This window comes from Ctenocephalides felis, unplaced genomic scaffold, assembly GCF_003426905.1.
Source record: "Ctenocephalides felis isolate EL2017-DRISC unplaced genomic scaffold, ASM342690v1 CF-g0.4_SCAFFOLD_03570, whole genome shotgun sequence".
In the NCBI taxonomy this organism is placed as follows: Eukaryota; Metazoa; Arthropoda; class Insecta; order Siphonaptera; family Pulicidae; genus Ctenocephalides; species Ctenocephalides felis.
In genome coordinates this window covers 4,739,828-4,760,228 of record NW_020539724.1, presented here as the reverse complement: position 1 = coordinate 4,760,228, position 20,401 = coordinate 4,739,828, and the positions used below count along the sequence as shown (strand labels likewise).

At 28.9% G+C, this 20,401-nt stretch overlaps 2 protein-coding genes and 1 long non-coding RNA gene across 6 annotated transcripts in view; 1 reads left to right on the top strand and 2 right to left on the bottom strand.

Moving 5' to 3' along the window:
* Positions 1–4,749: 4,749 nt before the first annotated feature.
* LOC113383751 lies at positions 4,750–6,055 on the bottom strand. Its single transcript, XR_003367757.1, has 3 exons — positions 5,936–6,055; positions 5,537–5,698; positions 4,750–4,852 (listed from the first exon to the last, which is right to left on the bottom strand). It is a non-coding gene; the product is annotated as an uncharacterized LOC113383751 (long non-coding RNA).
* Positions 6,056–8,410: 2,355 nt separating this feature from the next.
* On the top strand, positions 8,411–9,069 carry LOC113383743 (peptidyl-prolyl cis-trans isomerase-like 1). The gene is made up of 2 exons (XM_026621999.1): positions 8,411–8,550; positions 8,622–9,069. The coding sequence occupies exons 1-2, from the start codon at positions 8,474–8,476 to the stop codon at positions 9,067–9,069; spliced, it is 525 nt and encodes a 174-aa protein (XP_026477784.1). The 5' UTR covers positions 8,411–8,473.
* A 539-nt stretch (positions 9,070–9,608) lies between these two features.
* The window catches only part of LOC113383732 (dual specificity protein phosphatase 10-like), a 252,983-nt gene continuing 242,190 nt past the window's right edge, over positions 9,609–20,401 (bottom strand). For 2 of the 4 annotated variants that reach the window (XM_026621980.1, XM_026621985.1), the window contains one exon: positions 9,614–10,603. In XM_026621980.1, the coding sequence (XP_026477765.1) occupies positions 10,290–10,603 (314 nt within the window). In that variant the 3' untranslated portion in view covers positions 9,614–10,289. Of the gene's footprint in view, positions 10,604–20,401 lie in introns of all 4 variants that reach the window. The other 2 variants (XM_026621984.1, XM_026621982.1) reach the window with 2 other exon arrangements.

Sequence of the window (20,401 nt, the reverse complement as noted above, 5' to 3'; positions counted from 1 at the left end):
AATTGAAAAGGTTTCAGAAAATTTGGACTTAGAAAAAAAAATTATCTAAAAGAACTTAGAAAATAAAAATTATTCGAAAGAATTATAATCAGAAAATTTGGACTTAGAAAAAAAAATATCTGAAAGGACTTAAAAAAAAAAATTATTCGAAAGAATTATGATCAAAAAATTTGGACTCATAAAAAAAAAAAAATTATTCGAGAGAATTATTTAATTAATCGATGAAATGAAATCATATTAATCGAACTAAAATCGTTTATACGACTTGATAAAACATGTGAAACCTTTACAATTAATCGAGACAAAAACAAATGTAGTTGACTTGAATAATATACAAATTATTAGAAAAAGCTATAAAAGAAATTCAATAAAACTTGTAAAATGAAATAATAAAAAAAATTCAAATGTGAACATTAACTACTTCAAAACTGTTTAAATCTGATTGTTATCCTTTAGAAATTGAGTTAAATAATTTTTACAACTTGAATCGAATAATAAACTTCTTAACAAAATTATGTTTTGTCTAATCATTCAAGTCAACTCTTTGAAACTTTGATTGCATGTCTTGATCAAACTTGTTTTTATCAATAAAAGAATAAAAATCTATCATTTAGCTATGCAGCAATATAATTGAATAAATTTAAAATTAAACTACAGTAAAAGACTTTTAAAAGCTGCATTTAATTAACAATTTGGTAAGTTGTATTGAGTATTTGAAATATTTTGATCAAAACCAACAATCGTGTTATCCATAAATAAGAATGTACATGCAGACAATGTCGCTACAGGGAAAACACATGATTCTTGATACTGGAAATGTCAAATACAAATACAAATATTTTTTCTGTATAATAATGAACAAGTGTGATAAAAAAGAGATTTTTGTAACAAAGTATATTTGTAATTTGTAACAAAATACCATCAATTTAGGAGTTACCTAAGGAAGGATGCTAGGACCCCTTCAGCAAAAAAGTAATCGATGCCCACAAAAAGCTGTATTAGTTAACTAATAATTTGGTAGCAAAAATTTAATATTCTTATAAAAATTCTGAATTCCACACAAAATCAGTTCATAGTGTTATTTATAGAGCAAAAGAATCTCTGGTGGAATATTATATGATTATTCAGCATCTTTGATACATAAGAGAAATAGAAACTTTTCTCTTTTATATATATTTAAAACAAGTATAAAATGCACTTGAATAAATAAATAAAAAAACTGAATCAACATGTTTTCCCCATAACAAATTAAATAAGAACCTAGTTTTTCATACATATGTCTGCCAAATAAATTTAAAATCTTTTATTCGCACAATAGTTGTTGTGCGAACAAAAAATAGATTGTATAAGGTATACTATGTAAAAAATGATATTGACTTGTATATTATGATATAAACTATATTTTCTATATGTATATAATTACACCTAAGTCTGTTTTTACACGGTAGATTGGTTCCAGAAGAAGCCGTGTAAAAAAAAAAACGTGTAAAAAAGACATTGATCTTATACAAAAATGGGTGATTTGTTCCTAATCTCTAAAACCTATTAAAATTAGTGAAAAACAAGAATTTTTAAGAACAAGAATTCATGTTTATCTAAACATTTGCTTTGACCAGTAAAAATTGTTTGTACGCGCTAAAGGGGAATTCACTTAAATCTTTACGCTAGTGTTCGCAAACTATCGATACTGTCAGACTTTTTTCTTTCATAAATACTTTTTTGTGATATGAACATACTTCGCAAAAATTAAATTTGACAAATAAATTTAAGTACATAAAATTTCAAATCGTGCTAAATGGAATAAAATCGTGTAAAAAAATTGAAAATATTCAATTTTCAAACCGTGTTATATCAAAACCGTGTACAAAAAGACCGTGTAAAAACAGACTTAGGTGTATATTAATAATGCACGAGTCAGAAAATATTCCACTAAAATATATACAGACTGCTTTATAAATGATATTGAATAACAAAGTGACAAGTTCTCGAGGCACTTTCAAACTAATTTTCATTTATTAATTTCATTTAATATGAAAAACAAGCATTAAATACATAATAAATAAGAAATATTATTGTTACAAACATAAAAAGTAGCATGTAACACAAACTCGGTCAATAATTGTAAACTTCTTTCAGAACATAAATTAAAAGTAATATCTTTTTATGAATTTTTATTGAATTATAGTTTCACTAAAGATGACAAACAATATTGTGTTGAAGTAAAGATTTTCAAAATCATTTGACTGCTTTAAATCCAAAATTAAGAAAAACTTAATATATATGTATATATATATATATATATATATATATATATATATAAGTTAAATATTGAATATTGAAAACACTATAGGTGCAACAGATATAGTACGATAAATACCTGTATATAATTCTAGAAAAATATTCTTTGACTCGCTATGTAAAAAACATGCTTTGCACTTACATTGTTAAATATCCTCTGCAGCAGCTCCCAAAACATTGGGCCAGAAATCTCAAGTACTCGACACAATATCACTACTTTAGAACCACTACATAACTTTGTCTTTTACAAGTCTATTTGACATTTTACAATTGTCCGAGTAAATTCTCTACGAAACACGCAAGACACGACTTACATTAGAGACTTTTGTGAACTTAAAATTGAATAAATAGATATGTGGAAATGTGCTACCATAACCTACAAAAGTATACACATTCATATATAAATTATACAATTGCTAATTGCATATATATAGATAAAGGATACATCAGCACTGAAAGTAAAAGGTTTAATTATAATATTGATTCGATATGGGGGTCCTGAAAGAGATAATTATTACTATTCAAGGTACACATATGCATTTCCACACATATCCATTTTTTTAACTTTTTACAAATGTTGCACGATATATTTTTTATGTCAGATTGATCTACAGATTTAATTAAACGATTTTATGCACAATTTAATTAAAACTAATCAAGGATTTAATTAAAAACTCTTAATTAACGCGAGATTAAGTTCATTCACAAAAATCTCTTGACATTTGAAGCAATTGAAGTTAGCTAATTGACCGCTGCCCCAATCTTGTACAATTTAAAGCGCGAAATTCAAACAGGAAATTTAATCTACAAAAATTATGAAGTATATTTGTTCAAAGTTAATAAATTTGCTTGAAAATATATTTTTTTCCGGTTAAAATTGTTTATTATTTTAGCTCATTAATAAATATTTGATTTCAATTTCGTACTTAAAACGAGCTGAAAATATAAATTATATACCATAAGCTTTTATAATACAATAATAATTTATGCAGTTATTGAAGACTCAAATACAATTTTAATTGCCAGAACATAATTATTACTAATTAAATTAATAAACATTAACTTGATTACTATCAATTACATTTTAAATCTAAATAAATAAATGGACATATATTGCATTGCATAGCACATCATTCTATAAAGACCATTTACATGAAGTACTTGACTTGATTTGATAAAAAGACAATACAAAGAATATCATATGTAACTAAAGCTAGTCTTTAAACATTTACACTGTCGTTTCACTTCTTCTCAAAGATACAAAGGCAACTTGCTTTTTACATCATTATAATATTCATTCTCAGATGTTTCATCTTCCTTATTACTTATTCAAGTTGTCGACAGATTGTTTCAAATCTATATCATCAATAGGTGTGAAATGGTAACTATGGAACTGTAAAAGGTCCAGTTAAAGGTACTCCTAAAGTCTGCGTTGGAAGTGGTTCACTGCAAGGATTGAACTTAAGATACTCAGGATAATTGATAAACAAGAATGATGTTCAGGGTAAAAAACTTGAAACCTCCTATAATGGAAAAAATGACTTGTAATAATAAAATAATAAATTGTATTAGTACTAAGAATATTATTGCTGGCACAGACAACTTTAATTTGCCTTAAAGTTTATTTATCAAAATATAATTGAAATGTATTTAAAACTTATTTTATATCATTATATTGCTCATGCTCAGATATTTCATCTTCCTTAATTGTGCTTCGTAGGTTAGTTTCAGTTAAAGGTACTCCTATAGGCTGCATTTGAGGCGATCCATCGTAAGTTCTGGATAGACACATCGTTCTGGATTCTTGGAATTTCCTATAGCGAAAATATTTAGGTTGTAATAATGAATAATGATATGTTATATAACTAGTAATAGTAATATATATTACTAGCTAAATTAATTAAATAATAAACTATATCATATAATAAAGTATCATCATATGAAAGTAATAGTCAAACCATTCTTATTTTTGGTGGTAAAGTTCTTATAAATTACTTTATTATTATGAAAAATTATATTAATTCTGATCATTCAGTATCAAATTACTTAAATGCTTGTAATTATACTATTTTAAATATTAAATATTTAAAGAATATATTTATTTTTATAATGTTAAAATATTAAATATTTTACATTTGCTTTTTGTGTATGAAGTTATATCTACTTTCCTTTCTTAGTTTTACGATTTATCTATTGTATTTGTAGGTATCATAAGGAAAAATATATGGTTACTATCTGATCTTTTATCTGCATGTGATGAAAAATATTCACATTTCCACAAGATTGTATAAATATATTTAGAAGCTTGAAGTTTTCTTCTCTCATAATATAATTCTTCATTCTTATTTTGCAGTACATGCACAAAATCATAGTTACCTACATTTATATTTCTAAAGATTTCAGCATTTGTAAATCAGCATAAATGCATACTATTAATATATGTATCAGAACTTGCCTTATTATCTCTGAAGTACAGGGACAATCCTGTTACCATCACAAACAATTATTTTTCTCCAAAGTATGTATACTTGCAACAGTGAAAAAATCCATAACACTATAAAATAGAAATTCAGTGAAAATATTGTTAATAATTAAATACTTGTTTGTAAAACATACATATTATATGCACTATATAAAGTTCTTATTTTTAATCTCAATTCATTCTAAAAGCATGAATAGAAACTAGTATGTATATTATTCAAAGCACATTAATAATTATCAATTCATCGACAATTAATTAAAACTCAGTATTGCTTTTCTTCAAAGTACTTTTGAAAGGACAAAGAATTCATTTTTCATTATAAAAAGAATTGTAGGTATAAGTCTGATTCAATAAAGAATTTATCTATAGAATGACTTACAGTGAATTCACTCATTTCATTTGATTCAACTACATTCACATGAAATTCTAATAGATTTACGTGGTATTTTCTTATAATTAGATTATTGTGAGCAAAATGTACTTTTGTACAGAATTGTGTTTCTTACATAAAGAAATATGCATATCTCAATATTTTTTAATTCATTTCATTTAAAAATATTGATGTTTTATGTAACTACAACTGAAGTTTAATATACTGACATTACTACTTTGATTTATCACTTTATTCTATTCTATTATCACATGACTTGACAAATTCATCGGAATTGTAGTTCGATATTTAAGTTTTCATATGAATAAAATTAAACTTCCTAAAACTATTATATATAATAGTATATAAATTGTTACAAAACTTACTCGATCTTCTATTCATCATCTCTGTTTTTCTGTTTAATGTATATTTCTGGGAAGACAGTTAAATACAACAAAATGGTATCTAGTGTATGCCTCTACATAAATTCATCAATAATATATTTCATTTAATATTTTCTTCCTTGTTTCCTTACAAGTTATAAGCACCTGTGAAAAGAATATAGATTCATTACAAGAAACACTAGATAGTGATAATTTTTACTAGATAACTACATGTAACAATGTAACAATTTAATTAAAAGTTTAATTTTAATAATTAACATAGAAATAAGTTTTAATAATAATCATAAAAACAGGAATTGATATAAAAAATATAATATATAATAGCCACATGACATTCCATTTGAAATATAATAATCGTAATGATAATCAATTTGTACTTACATTGAGGTTATTTGAATTCATTATAGTCACACCACACATTGTGCGCGAATAATATTACACTTTCATATATATATTCTGACGTTTCTGTTCGCCTGATACTTCGAAGCGATTACAGGAGCATTTTCGTAGAAGTAACGAGAATTGTCCGCCATTTATATATTTGGAGCTGTCAAAACGAGGCAACCAATCAGAAAGCAGGACTACATTTAACAAGAAACCAGGGCCGCACTTTGAACATCTTTATATGTCGAATAAAACAAATATGTAAATTATTTTAAAAAGTCGGAAAAACACATTATTATAATGTTTGCACTAATTATAATATTACTTATATATGTAATTTTACTTTAAGAATATACTATGTGTATAGTTTATAAACTTTAATAACAAAATAAATTTTGTTTCACATTATTTAACTAATTACAAAGAAACGTCTTGGCCGATCTTTACTAAAAACTAAAAACTATGATTTCCCAAAAATATCTTTCGAGTGGTTTATTAATTTATAAATTCGATTTAAGGATTTTAGAAAAAAACTGGGCAAAAGTTTTTGTACATTTACACTAATTTTAGTGAAACGGCTTGACCGATCATTGCAAAAAACTAATCGGGTAGAGTACTCATGAAGCCACATCCAATGCTTTTTAAATTTTCAAAATCGGTACAGCCGTTCTTCTGAAAACGTTAACGAAAGGTCGAAAATTGTAGTACGTACACACAAATAACTACATTTTGCAATTATCAGCTACATTATGCACATTTACTACTTTTTTCAATGTTTATATAATAATATTAATGTTAAAAAACCATTCCCAACACCAAAACCTATCAAAATATCCCAAAACAATAAATTGCATTTTTAATTTTAAAAATAATTACCCCTAACATTTCAGCAGCCGGCCCTGTGAAATACGAGCGAAATTTGATTGAAAAATGTGTCTGCTACCCTAATAGATCGGCCGAAAAATTCGTATGGAAATGTATGAAACGTATGAAGAGTACGCGAGCTCTATAGACCGCGCGAATAGTACTATACTATCATATATATATTCTGAGCGTGTCTGTTCGCCTGATACTTCGAAACGATTACAGACCCAGTTTACTATGAAATTTTCGATCTTTCGATGTCGGCTCTTCCTATCATTGCGAAAGTATCTTTTTCGATGTCGGCTCTTCCTATCATTGCGAACGTATCTTTTTTAAGAACTTAAATTAATTTAAAAAAATATTAGTATCATATAAAATAAAATGGATGGATCTTTATGTATGATTGTAATTAAGTAAATAAAATTAATTATAGAGCTATTAATTATTGTTTGTCAAATTATTTATGGTTTTGTTTGCCAAAAGCAACCTGAAAAATTCTAAAATTATATGTTTAAAAAAAAATCAAATTAAATTACTTAAACATTTATTTATATAATTACAAAATATTACAAATATACTCATAAGCAATTAGCAAAATCACAACGTTTTAAATATATATTATTTAATGATAATAATATAATAATTTATTATATGATACATAATAATTATATACATTTATATATCGAGTTCTTAAGTCTAATAATGTATAAATCAATATATACATTTATATATTCAATTTCCATACAAACTAAGCCTGCTTATTCATATATAGTGATGGAAAAATCACTATATACGTTTACATATCCATTTCCCATGCAAATTAAGGCGTATATATCATATATAATGATAGAAAAATCGATATATAAATTTATATATCCAATTCCCATACAAACCAAGCCTAGCTATCACATATATAATGATGGAAAAAACAGTATATAAATCAGTGGATCTGTGGCTTAGGAATCTTATTGGATTCCTTTTACACAAGAACTGTCAAATGTTTGACGTTAATTCCTCACGAACTGGGAACAATTTTGCATAGAGGCGCTGCATGCAATCGCCTCTATGAATCTAGAAATCTTATTGGATTCCTTTATACGCTTTTATATATAATAATGGCTTAGGAGAAATACCAATATATACATTTATATATCGCTTTTTACGCTATTAGATATATAATTATAGTCCCAGTAATCCCATTGAAGGAATGTCAAAATATATATATATATATATATATATTTATATATCCGTTTTCCACACAGCTAAGGCGGTTGGTCCAAATATAATGATGGAAAAAACATTGTATAAATCCGTGGTTAGGTATCAATGAATTCAACTTGACATATATACACCGATAATATACCGTTTGTATATATGAGCCTAGATAAATAAGCATAATAATAAATAAATATAATAAGTATATGAGTATATACTTAATATACTCCCTCGTCGTTGAAGAACTGTCAAACGAGTTACGTCGGTGGCGACATCTAACACAGAACCATATGAACCCGGTAGTCACTACGTAGTTCCTTACGAATTTGGAACGATTTTGCATAGAGGCGCTGCATGTTTCGTACTTGCTACTAGTATTTTGACATTTGATGAGCTTGGCGCAAAATATTTGGCAAAATAATATAGTGATTAATAATTAATAAAGCTAGTGAAAATATGACTTTGAGTATTGGAAATGCATCAGGAATACCTGATAAAATTTGGCAACCTCCAATTGTTAGCTTAGAAACAACGTAATTCCATCAATAACATTGGATCTTTATAATACTATAACCTCAAACTGACTAATTCGTATTTATTTCAGTATGGGAGAAGTAACAATTGAATTATATTGGAAACATGCACCAAATACCTGTAGAAACTTTGCTGAACTCGTTCGTCGAGGTTATTACAACGATGTTAAGTTCCACAGAATTATTAAAGACTTTATGATCCAAGGTGGAGACCCCACTGCTACAGGCCGAGGAGGTTCATCAATTTATGGCCCAACTTTTCCAGATGAAATTCATCCAGAACTTAAACACACCGGTGCAGGAATTATTTCTATGGCAAATTCTGGTCCTGATACTAATGGCTCACAATTTTTTATCACATTGGCTCCAACACAGTGGTTGGATGGCAAACATACTATATTTGGAAGAGTGTACTCAGGAATGAATGTTGTTAAAAGGATAGGACTTGTGGAATGTGATAAAAATGATAGACCTTGTGATGATGTAAAAATACTGAAAGCGAGAATAATAAAAAATTGATTATTTTCATTATTTGTTTTATATTTTCTTGATACAACTACATAAACACTACTCTCTATACAACAGAAAACATTTATTTTCAAAAAAATATACATAAAAAACTTTCTAAATATTAAAGAATATGTGTATATATGCATAGTTAATGGTTTTCATTTATCATACATACTATATTAATCGCTTAATATTTTGATTAAATGCCAATTTATCTAAAATCAGATATAGAATGGCACTAATATTATATACTTAATAATATTATACGACTTTGGCATTTGGTACTTATAAACATTAAATTTTATACATTATACATTATTGGTCAATGATGTATAAAGGCACAAAATCTACCTCATGGTTGCATTAAATAATTCTTAATCTAATGTACCTTCAATAGAAACCTTAATCTTCAATTCATACTTGTTAAAAATCAATATCGCTTGTCCATTGTTGTTAAGTACAATTTATAAATATAAACATATCCAAAATGGATTTGTAGTTAGATATGCAGAATTCTTCTAACAACTCAACTAATATAATTGAGCACTTCTAAAGTTTTATAAACTTTTAACAAGCAATACTTTAACAAATGTTTCTTTAAGAAGTAGTGTGACATACTATCATATTTAATTATTTCTAAAATAGCCACAATAAACCGTTAATATAATATATAAACACAGCCGTTTCACCCAAGTTGGACTAGATTTTACAAGATACGCATATTGTGTGACAATTCAATAGATAAGTATTTTATATTTCATAGCATTTAAAAATGGTTCCTAAAATTCATGTGCGATATATAATTTAATATTAGTTGTCATGTGCTTTCATCAATATTGATAGAATACTCATATGAATGATGCAGCGTGTGAATTTTTTGCTTCGTTACATCACTTGGGGCGAAACATTATTAATAAATTACAAAATAAAATAAATAATATTTTTATATAAACAATATATGAATCTAATTCCTAGTTCTAAATATATACAATTTTCATGGTGCCTACAGACATGCACCAATGATCATTTTCACTACTTAATATTATTCTTAAGTTCTAAAACCATTTAATTCACAAAAAAATATGTGAATATTTTGTAAGGTAAATAAAACAGATCCACAACAACCAATATAGTTTTAGATATCAAACTCCAATCATCAAACTAATCATAGCTATCATTAATTATTGTTGATGATTGAAATTCTCTTATACATACTGACTAAATCCTTTCTAAACGCTGCAGCCAGGACTGCTAACATTATCAGTCTGGTTCCACCTGCATTGGTGGTAGGATTTTGTCGTTTCTGGTTCTGCTGTGCTTTGCAAACTTCCAGATGCCCTGAGACTTTGTTCCAATTCTAGAAGTTGTCCCATGAAATTTAAATTAGGCGAAATAATGGGTCTGCAGTTTTTGACTAGTTTATATGCCTCGATCATGCTCAGAGACTTGTAACGCATAACATAGGCGATTGCTATTGTTGCAGATCTAGAGACTCCTGCGTGGCAATGGAGCAACACCCGGCTGCCTGTTTTGCGTGCTTCCTCTGGAAAAGGGTAAAGGATACATTTATTAGATGTTTTGGACACATATGTATATATTAAAAATAAAGAGTAGAATTAAAACATGGGTTTTCAGAAAATGTTTCGTATACTCTCATGAGCACAATCTCAAAAGATACTCTACTTAGCACAATCATCAAAAGGGAAGGAAACTGAATTGGACCCAAGAAAGTGCCTCCTTCTACATGATGTAGTCAAAGGTAAAGTAAAAGGACTAAAAAGATTGGGAAGAAGAATAATGATATTAAAGATATCTATGAATTGGAAGGCAGTCAAGGTATTTTTTGAAAGTTTTGTAAATATAAATTAAATCAATTAATTAACAAAATAATTTTAAATGGTTTTAGGTATTTCATACAAAAACTAAAAGAGTAAGTACTAAGCATGATTTTTTAGAGAAAACCTGAATAATTTTTATATAAATTTGAACCTTATAATTGAATTGAAGAGTACAAAATCTTCAGTAAAGTAAACGAGAAAAACGAGTTTTCATATTAATAAAAATTGTTGAAATCCGTTACTAGTGCAATTGTTTCAAGACTTACGCCAGCTCCTTAATTCAATTTACTTACAAATTAATTTAGGATGATATGCTTAATAATTACAATAGCATTCAATACTCTGCTCTGGATTATTTAAACAGTTTCCATTAAATTTTTCAATAATATTTTACATACCAGAACACATAATTTAATCGCGCTCTAATAGCAATAACAGGCTTGTAGAAAGTCCGCGACAAAGAAATCAACTATGTACCTACTTTTCAACGCTCAACAGAACAACTGTGCCAATTTTGTTAGAAATATCTTCGGCAAGGCGGATACTATGACTTCATCATTAAAATGGTAAAAAATTGTCACGACAAAATAATTAATAAAAGATTCAAGATTGAGTCGAGATGAACCAAGAAGGTTTTTAGTTTTTTAGAAAGAAGGATAATATAGTGTTGCCACAACAACGCCATGTTGATGCAGAATTGGCCTCTATATTTTTTGCTACCTTTCTGGCATATAGGATATGCCATAATTAAAAATCTTGAATGGAACCCAAAAAAAAAATACACAAAATTTAGTGTACAAATTATGTAAATCTCTATAAAATATCTGATAATTTGATGCCGATAAGTCCAATAAATATTTTTGACCGCCAAATGATATTTTTTAAACTTATTTTTATTGAGAGTCTATAACCGTTGGACCTGCCTTCCCAAAAATTTAATCAGTTCTTCATCTTGTCAATACAAGTAAAATGTTTTGAATTAATAAAATGAATTATTAAAATCGGACGCTCCGTTCTCTTAAAAACTGGTTTACCACTTTTTGCACCGTATCTTCGGAACGGCTAGACCTACCTTCACCAAAAACTAATCGACACGTCTCCTTATTAATAGGAACCGAATGTTTATTGAATAATTGAAATTGGTTGAACCGTGTTGCCGAAATCGTCGACGAAAACTTGTATCCGCACACACACACATACACACATACGCACACACATACATTACTTTTTTCTGAAGTATTCCAAAATGTTCAGAAACCTCTGGAACGTAAAGATATATGAAAAATTGTCATTTTCAATTTTTTTGTGATTACTATAACTTCCGGAAAGTAAAAAATATTTATGAATAAGTAAGTGCTACGTTTCTGGCATATAGGATGTGCTGTTTTTAAGAGAGAAAAAAATATAAATAGGAAAACTGTATTGAATAATAGAGGCTTCAATTAACTTTATCCATCTAGAAAAACTTATTATATAGAGTCGACTATTTTATTCTGATCTTGCTATTTCTAGGCTAAACCATTCGTGTTTTGATTTCTAGTACACCTTTTTAACACGCAAGTGCAAAAACCTTGGATAACAATAAGTCTTCTTCTTGGTTCGTTTGTTTATAAAGAAATCTTTTACCAAGATCGATATTCGTGCATTTGATTTGACTGCAGTCACCTTATAGTATTATTATACAAGTAAGTATGAAGAGAGAGTATCGAACAAATACACGGCAAGCATGTAGAATAAGACCTTGCCCGGTCGCTAGCAAACGTCCTTTAGTGCGGAGTTAGCGACTGCTCTGAGGTGAGGATACTCCTCTATTACTTCGAACCATTCACAAAAGCGGTTATACACCATTCCATCACGAACAGGGCTTGGTAAGGGATAATAATAATAATATATCGATATAATAATAATTTGAGTTAAACAATTAATTTCAGCGACACGCTTCATTTTTTCAATAAATTTTGCTAATTATAATTCATAGAGTACTCAATTACTTAATACTTAATCAAGAAGATTGAGGAATTATTGATAGATCATCCTTATGGGCGCGCATCCTTAAGAGGCGCACAGGGGGGAGGCGCTGTTACCAAACTACTATTTTTGAAAACAAACCAAACTAGCTGTAAGTGGAATTCTGTCTTAAGGCAATTAAGGCATCGTGCCTTAAGGCAAATTGCTGGAACTTCCCGTACCGCAGTTCAAACTTCGAGTAGTTAAAAATAATCAATAATAATCAATAAAAGTTGATCAATGATTTAAAACTTTTAATAGAATTTCGAACCATATTACATCATTCTATCTTATATCATTTACTTTAAAATATTTTAGAAATTCTGAACTTTTTTTCAAAGCAATCGTACTGCTTTAACTGTATAAAGGCAAAATACCGAAGCGGGTAAGCGCCGCGTCGCCGTCTAACGCGTAAACATTGGTACGGAACCCATAGGAATGTAAACAAAATTTATACTTATTGTTAAAATCTTTATATAAATATCTGATAATTTGATGTGCATTAGACATAATGTTCATTTTGACCGCCAAATGGCATTTTGTTTTTACTTTATTTGTTAGATCTCCGAAACCGCTAGACCTGACTTCATGAAAATTTGATCAATTCTTCATCTCGTCAATACAAGTAAAATGATTTTTGAATTATTAAAATTGGACGCCCCCTTCTCTTAAAAACTGAGTTACCGTTTTTGGCACTTTTTGCCCCGAATCTTCGGAACGGCTAGACCTGCCTTCACCAAAGGCTAATCAGCACGCCTCCTTATCAATACGAATCGAATAAGGAAATTGAAGACAAAGAAGACTGAAGAGTTATATAAAGATATTTTAACTATAATAGATATTATATTAATGAAATAGTCAAATGAAAGGTATATATATATATTTTAAATTAATTAATCAATTCGGTTGATCCGTGTTTCCAAAATCGTCGACAAAAATTTGTATCCGCATACACACATACATCCATTTTTTCTAAGGTATGCCTAAATGTTCAGAAACTTCTGAAACGTAAAGATATATAAAAATTTTCATTTCCGATTCTTTTTGCGATTACTATAACTTGCCCTAAGGGAAGTTAAAAAATCAGTTAATCCGTGCGCCCGAAATCGTCGTCAAAAAATTGTATCCAAACCTACATACATAATCCCTCCCCCCGCCATTGGCGATACTTGGTGCTATTCAAAATTACCCTGACTCTCCCCCACCAAGCATCACATGTATTTTTACTTACGAAAAAATTATAAATAGAAAAAAATATTTCATATATTCCATTCCATAAAATTTGAAAAAAATAGAGTCTTTAACTTCATCCATCTAGAAAAACTTATTATATAGAATCAAAATTGTATTTTTTTGTTTTTTTTTTTAATTTTTGGATTTAAAAAAAAAATTCAGGTACAAAATAAATACACGTGATATCTTATTATAAACCCCCCCCCCCTACCCCATGTGATACTGTGCGATCTTTTGTCAACCCCCTTCTAAACCTAGAAAGCTCACATGATTAATGGGTGCCCCTTAAGAAGTTATTCTGTTACTGTACTACATGAATAATTGATATTGAAGAAATAAAAAAAAAAAAATTTGATTACTTAAAATCTTTACCCTATTTCCATTCTATATTTGGTTCCATTTAGCTACCGTTTTGTGTCCATAATTCCATCAGCCTCGTTATATTATTATCGATAACCGGTAAATGCCTTTATTACTGTGATCGAAGTTATCAAGTGACTCAGGGAGCGCCAATTTATTGCCTCCAATCAACAATTTAATTATAAGTGCAACAGCTAGAGCCCTCGACTTTCATTTAATTATAGGCAGATGTATAACAAGTCAATTTCATGCTCGCACAATTTTAATCAAGTGCCGAAATTACACTTGGAGGAGGTAGGAGATATAAGCAGGGTGTTAAAATCAGTACAGTTGATAAGATGACACAATCTAGTCATTAATGATTGACTTCTTTCATTGAAAATTAAAAAAAATGCATTTTGTAGAATTGAAATAATACACATGTTTTAAACATAAATTAATTTCATTATGCAATATTAAAATTATTAATATTATTATTGTGTAAAATTCACTATTCGCAACCATTAACAACTTTTTAATGGTCGTTGCCGATGACTAATATCACGCGTGGCTGATTGTTCGTGATGGTGACGTCGTCGAATATTCAAAGCCAGAAGAAATAAAAAAATCACGGTTTATAGTGGATAAAAGATCCATATGTTGATATATAAAACTCTTTGAATGATAATCGTTAATTGATTAGAATAGTGCTAATTAAAATTCTTGGTGGGTAAGTGTCCTTTCGGTAATAAAATTATCCCTGAATCTGCTTCTGTAAAATATTTGGGAATGCACTTGGATACCAAATTAAATTGGATTACTCATAATAACAGCAAAACAAAACAAATGGAAAGAAAAATGAAGTCACTGTTCTGGCTTATTAATGGTAAATCTAAATTATCATTAGAAAAAAAATTCTACTTTATAAAGTGACAATAAAACCGATTTGGACCTATGGCGCAGAGTTGTGGGGCAGTAAATCAAATTCATCTATCCAAAGGAATCAATCCAAAATTTTAAGGTGTATTGCAAATGCACCTTGGTATGTCAGCAACTAAATACTACATAACGATCTAGGAATCAATACTGTCCAGGAGGTAGTGAAAAACAGAAGTGGAATTCATCACGACAAGATCATCAACCACAATAACCCCAAATTAATTCCCGTATTATAAGCATCACATATTAGAAGATTGAAGAAGAAGCATCCCTTCGATGCATTAAAATGGAGTAGCCCACTGGGGTGATCTCCGTCAAGTATAAAAAATATCGAGATTTTCAAAAATTCAAACAAACAGAGTTCTAAAAGAAAATTGAATCCTTTTTAAAAAAAATAATTTTTGGTACGAGAAGTTCCAGCAATTTGTCTTAAGAGTCTATTTTTTATCAGGATGCCATACACCACTAATTGGAATGATTTAAATTATTCATTTTTCAATGTGTGGCGCTTTGAAAGTATTATTCTTACAACTTCACCAGACACTTAATGACACTTGACTCAACATTTAGTTGAGTAAGCGCGCTTACTCAGTCGGTCTGAGAGGGTGCGGCTTAATTGTTTAATTAATTGTATCATGATCTTATCTTTACAACATGTGTATCTTTATCACTACAAATTGATGACAATGTTACTGTCCGTTTTGACATGGTATATGATTCATGATCGACAATAAAAGTTTAATTTAATCACAACATTTTGTAACATCCGAATCATGATGAGCATAATAATCAATGAATTTGCTATTTGCATGTCAATGGTAATATAATAACTCCATTAGGAAAATTAATTCCAACTTCTAGGTTGATCTACCTTATTATGAATTCACGAATTTTTATCAATTTATTTTCCAAGTCCAATAAGCTTCTAATTGCCATTTCGGAATTTTTCCTACGACGGATTCTATACATTTATCGCGAGATTTGAAACATTTCGGAATTCTACTATAACATTTCTCAATGCACAATAGCATTACTCATCGTCTGTGCCGCATTTTTATCAATCAGAAAGAATTTGTAGTAAACATTAGTTTAATAAAACAAAACTACTTATTAATCATGATTTGGTGTGTCATTGCATCTAAGTAATAGGTCTGGCATTTCGAAATGTACACAAGACGAGTCATTGATCTGTCTTAAATGTTATAATGCAATTAAACAAGAAGACAAATGAAATTCTTATTGGACATTTCACCATGGGTAATGAATAGTTGCAATTGCTGGAATTGCATAAAACATAGTCATTGAAAGAGTAAAATTTTGTTTTAAAGCTTCTGTCCTTGATCTAGGGTAAACAGATTTATTGCTGCAAATGCAATTAAAAAAACAAGTATGTAAGCAATGTTCTGGTTTTTGCCTAAGGGGTTTGATCAAACTTTGCTCATACTTGAATTAACTAATTTGATCGATCCATTATATTGATGAATCAGTTTTTTCCTATTTAGCAATTTCCTATGAACAATTTCCGCCAATATGGATGAAATAGCATTACAAATGCCAACTTGAAGATTTTTTTTTTCAATTTCCCGTCAATCCTTGGTCAAGCGAGTCCATAAACGACTTTCGAAAAAAGTTTTAATGAATGAATCAACTGATATTACGACAATCTACAAACTAAAGGATATACTCGGCTACAAACGACGGAAATGACCACAAATACACATGTGGTACTAATATTGTGCAAAGCCTCATACGGATGTTTTGGTCATATACAATGTAGGACGTCGGGGAAGTAATTTGGCACTTAATAAGTTGAGCAATACTTTGTAACGGATAATACACAACAATATATATATATATATATATATATATATATTGCAATTCTATGTTTTCTTTTCGTCTTCCTGTTTTGTGGTTTGCTCTGAATAAAGTTTTAATGATGATGACTTTGTAATTCAGCATGCCAATTAGATTTGATTATACTATGAATAATGCGCACTCTACTTGTACTAAAATGTTACCATAGAATTTTACAAATTACTTAAAACTAGCTGAAAGTACTTCTCTGACACTAGAATCGACCTTTTAAAATTGTTTGGCTCATTAGTGATTCTGGTTTGTGGTCAATTTTCAAATCTTTAATTAAACTACTCCTCATAAGCCTAAAATATTTTAAGGTGTTCGTTTTGAATATCAACTCTATCACTGTGCAAAGTTTCATCAAAATCTCATTGTCATAAAAGTAATCCTGAGGTTCTCCTTGTGCTTAGACTCAAGAGTTATATTTAATAAACATGTGAAAAATATTATTAGATTTTGTTACAAACCTCAAGCTTTCAATTATTTCATCTTCACACATGGTAATAAAAAATCAATAAAATTGCAAACCTGAGTTATATTTAAAAAAATGGTCTAGGCCTTTAAGAGAGTTACAGAAAAATTGGACAATGGGACAAATTTTGTCAATTACAGTGGACAAAAAAAATATATTTAATATGCAAAAAATGTTAGTAAATATAACTTTTTATCGCTTTTAATATTTTATCTTTGATCTTAAAAAAATCTCCACACTCAAGTGGAAAATACAACATTAGAAATCACATCCAAGGGAAAAAACGCAATCAAATTCCAAGGACTACGGAAACCTAGCAAGTGCAGCACGCCACGCACATCAACCCTGAAAATTACGTCATCCCTAGAAAATCTATCATAGACCAAAAAAAAAGGGTACACGTCTATTAAATGTATGACGCATAGATTTCCAACTATCAACCCTCTGAATTAATTCAAACGATCGTATGCTGGCTTGTCATTGTCATTTTGTGACTAGAAAATTTATGTCCTGCAACAGCTCTGTAATTTATTTGTGGAGTGAGTTAGTTGAAACTAATTTAAATCAATAAAATGAGTAAATTATTTTAATGAAATTAAATGACAATTTGAAATTTGACCAATAGGAAATATTGATAGTAGATACATGCAAAGTAACGAATGATTGGGTAATGCACTTGTTTATAAAGCCAGACAAATGAATTATAAAAAAAGGTTTCGTATGGGTTTTCATTTCTTTGGGCAAATTTCAATAACATTCACATAATTCGTATCTATCAATAACAATTCTCTGAAACCAATAGATATATTTTGCCACATTTGCTACATTTATATCTTTGGACTAATGTGTCCATAACTACCATGTTTCAATTATTTTATTCCAAATATTTTCCTCTTTTTATTAAAATAACCGCCATGACTCAGCTGTCAGTATAACGTCGACCTCTGACACTGCCTGAGAATGAGTCACTTTTTTCCGAAAAGCAACCCCTTGTGAAATTTTGACGGGTGAATGAAAATGCCGTTGAAATCACAAACCCTGCACATGTGCAGGGCATATTAATAATAAATATTATTTATGGAGCGGAGCATAGGGTCAGAGAGATGGAAAATTGAAAAAAATTGAAAAAATGGAAATATTCATTTTTCCGGATCCTGTATTGGCTCAATAAAATTATAATAGGGCATTGAATAATTTTTGCATTTATTGTGCTATCCAATTATTCTGATATTGAAATAATATTTTAAATTCTAATTTGAGACCCAAAGACACTTTTCTAAAAAAGACGTCTCAATAGTTTCATATTGATTTATTTAATCAGCCATGTTTTATTAAAGATAATTAATTATCCCAAGTCTTGTAAAAACAACCGAAGATTAAAAATTAATTATCTGCCAATTATAAATTAAACAAATTCCTTAATTATTATATGCCTATGCCGTAAATACAGATTGCGTCAATTTTTTCTCTGCAATGATGAATGAGTATATTTATTCCCATTAAAGCAAAAAGTTGTAAAACCGCATATAATACGTGTCGAACGTGATGTAGTAGTTCTTGGAATAATATTAATGTATCATGTATCTTAGAAAAATAATTTAGTTGAACTAAAATTGTTTTTCTTCATGTATTTGAACAAATAAGCAATCTGAACTTTGACATCAAGATAATTCTCACTAAAAATTCAGCACTAATAAAAAATATTCATTACTTGTAATTTGATGTAAGTAAAATTCTAGTAAATTTTAATGTAAACACTAGGAGGAAAATTTAAAAGACAGAAGTAGTAGATCAGTTTCTTATAATCAAATTTTTGTATCAGTATATATTAATAGAACGAAGTAACTTGGTTTTATTCGCATCTTTGTTGAAAAGATGTGCAATTTAACTCCTTTTATTGCTTTAAACTAGGACCAGAGTTTTAAATCAACCCAGTCTAGTCTCAATCTATTATTTAATTTTACAATAAAAATAGCAAGACATTCAGCAGAACCACTTCTCCCACTTTTTGTCTAACTCGATAAAAAGCAAAATGTAACCAATACTCTAAAAAAGTATATAATTCTTATATAAATCTGTCGGTGTGTGCCTGGTGTCCGCGAAGGACACTCGCTGGCGTATTATTGTATGACGCGAGATTCTGTACACGTGAGTCATCGACATCGACATCAACACTTAACACATCTCTCTTAGAGTGGATGGATGCGGACGTGGACCATTCTTAGACAGGTGATAGAAAATGGTTAACAATATCATAATAAGCGAAAAATTTGCCGAAAATGGATTTTTTAATATGTATATTGAACAGCGATCAGAAGTTATTAGGTGTTCTATAAGATGTTCTGATTAGGCAAGCCAATGGTATTCCTTTCTATTTGGGATATATTCATTCTTAGTTGTGATGAAAAATAAAAAATTATATGTTTTCGTGAAAATTTTGAAAAATTTTCAAACTTTTAAAACTGTTGATCCTGATCTTCATCAAAAACTAATCATTTCTACATACCGTCAACACAAGCTAAATCTTTTTATAAAATTTTTGGTATCCTCAATATAAATAAAGCTATACCCCACATTAATATAATTATGATAAAATCTTCGCAAGCATCATCTTTTAATAATCTTCATCAGTTTTGTTATCTCTCCAAATATTTTG

Excerpts from the sequence above, each read along its gene's own strand:
- LOC113383743 (XM_026621999.1), top strand. The coding sequence starts at position 8,474 with ATGACTTTGAGTATTGGAAATGCATCAGGAATACCTGATAAAATTTGG. Across the intron at positions 8,551-8,621 it reads ATTGTTAGCTTAGAAACAAC|TATGGGAGAAGTAACAATTG; the intron begins GTAATTCCATCA and ends TATTTATTTCAG.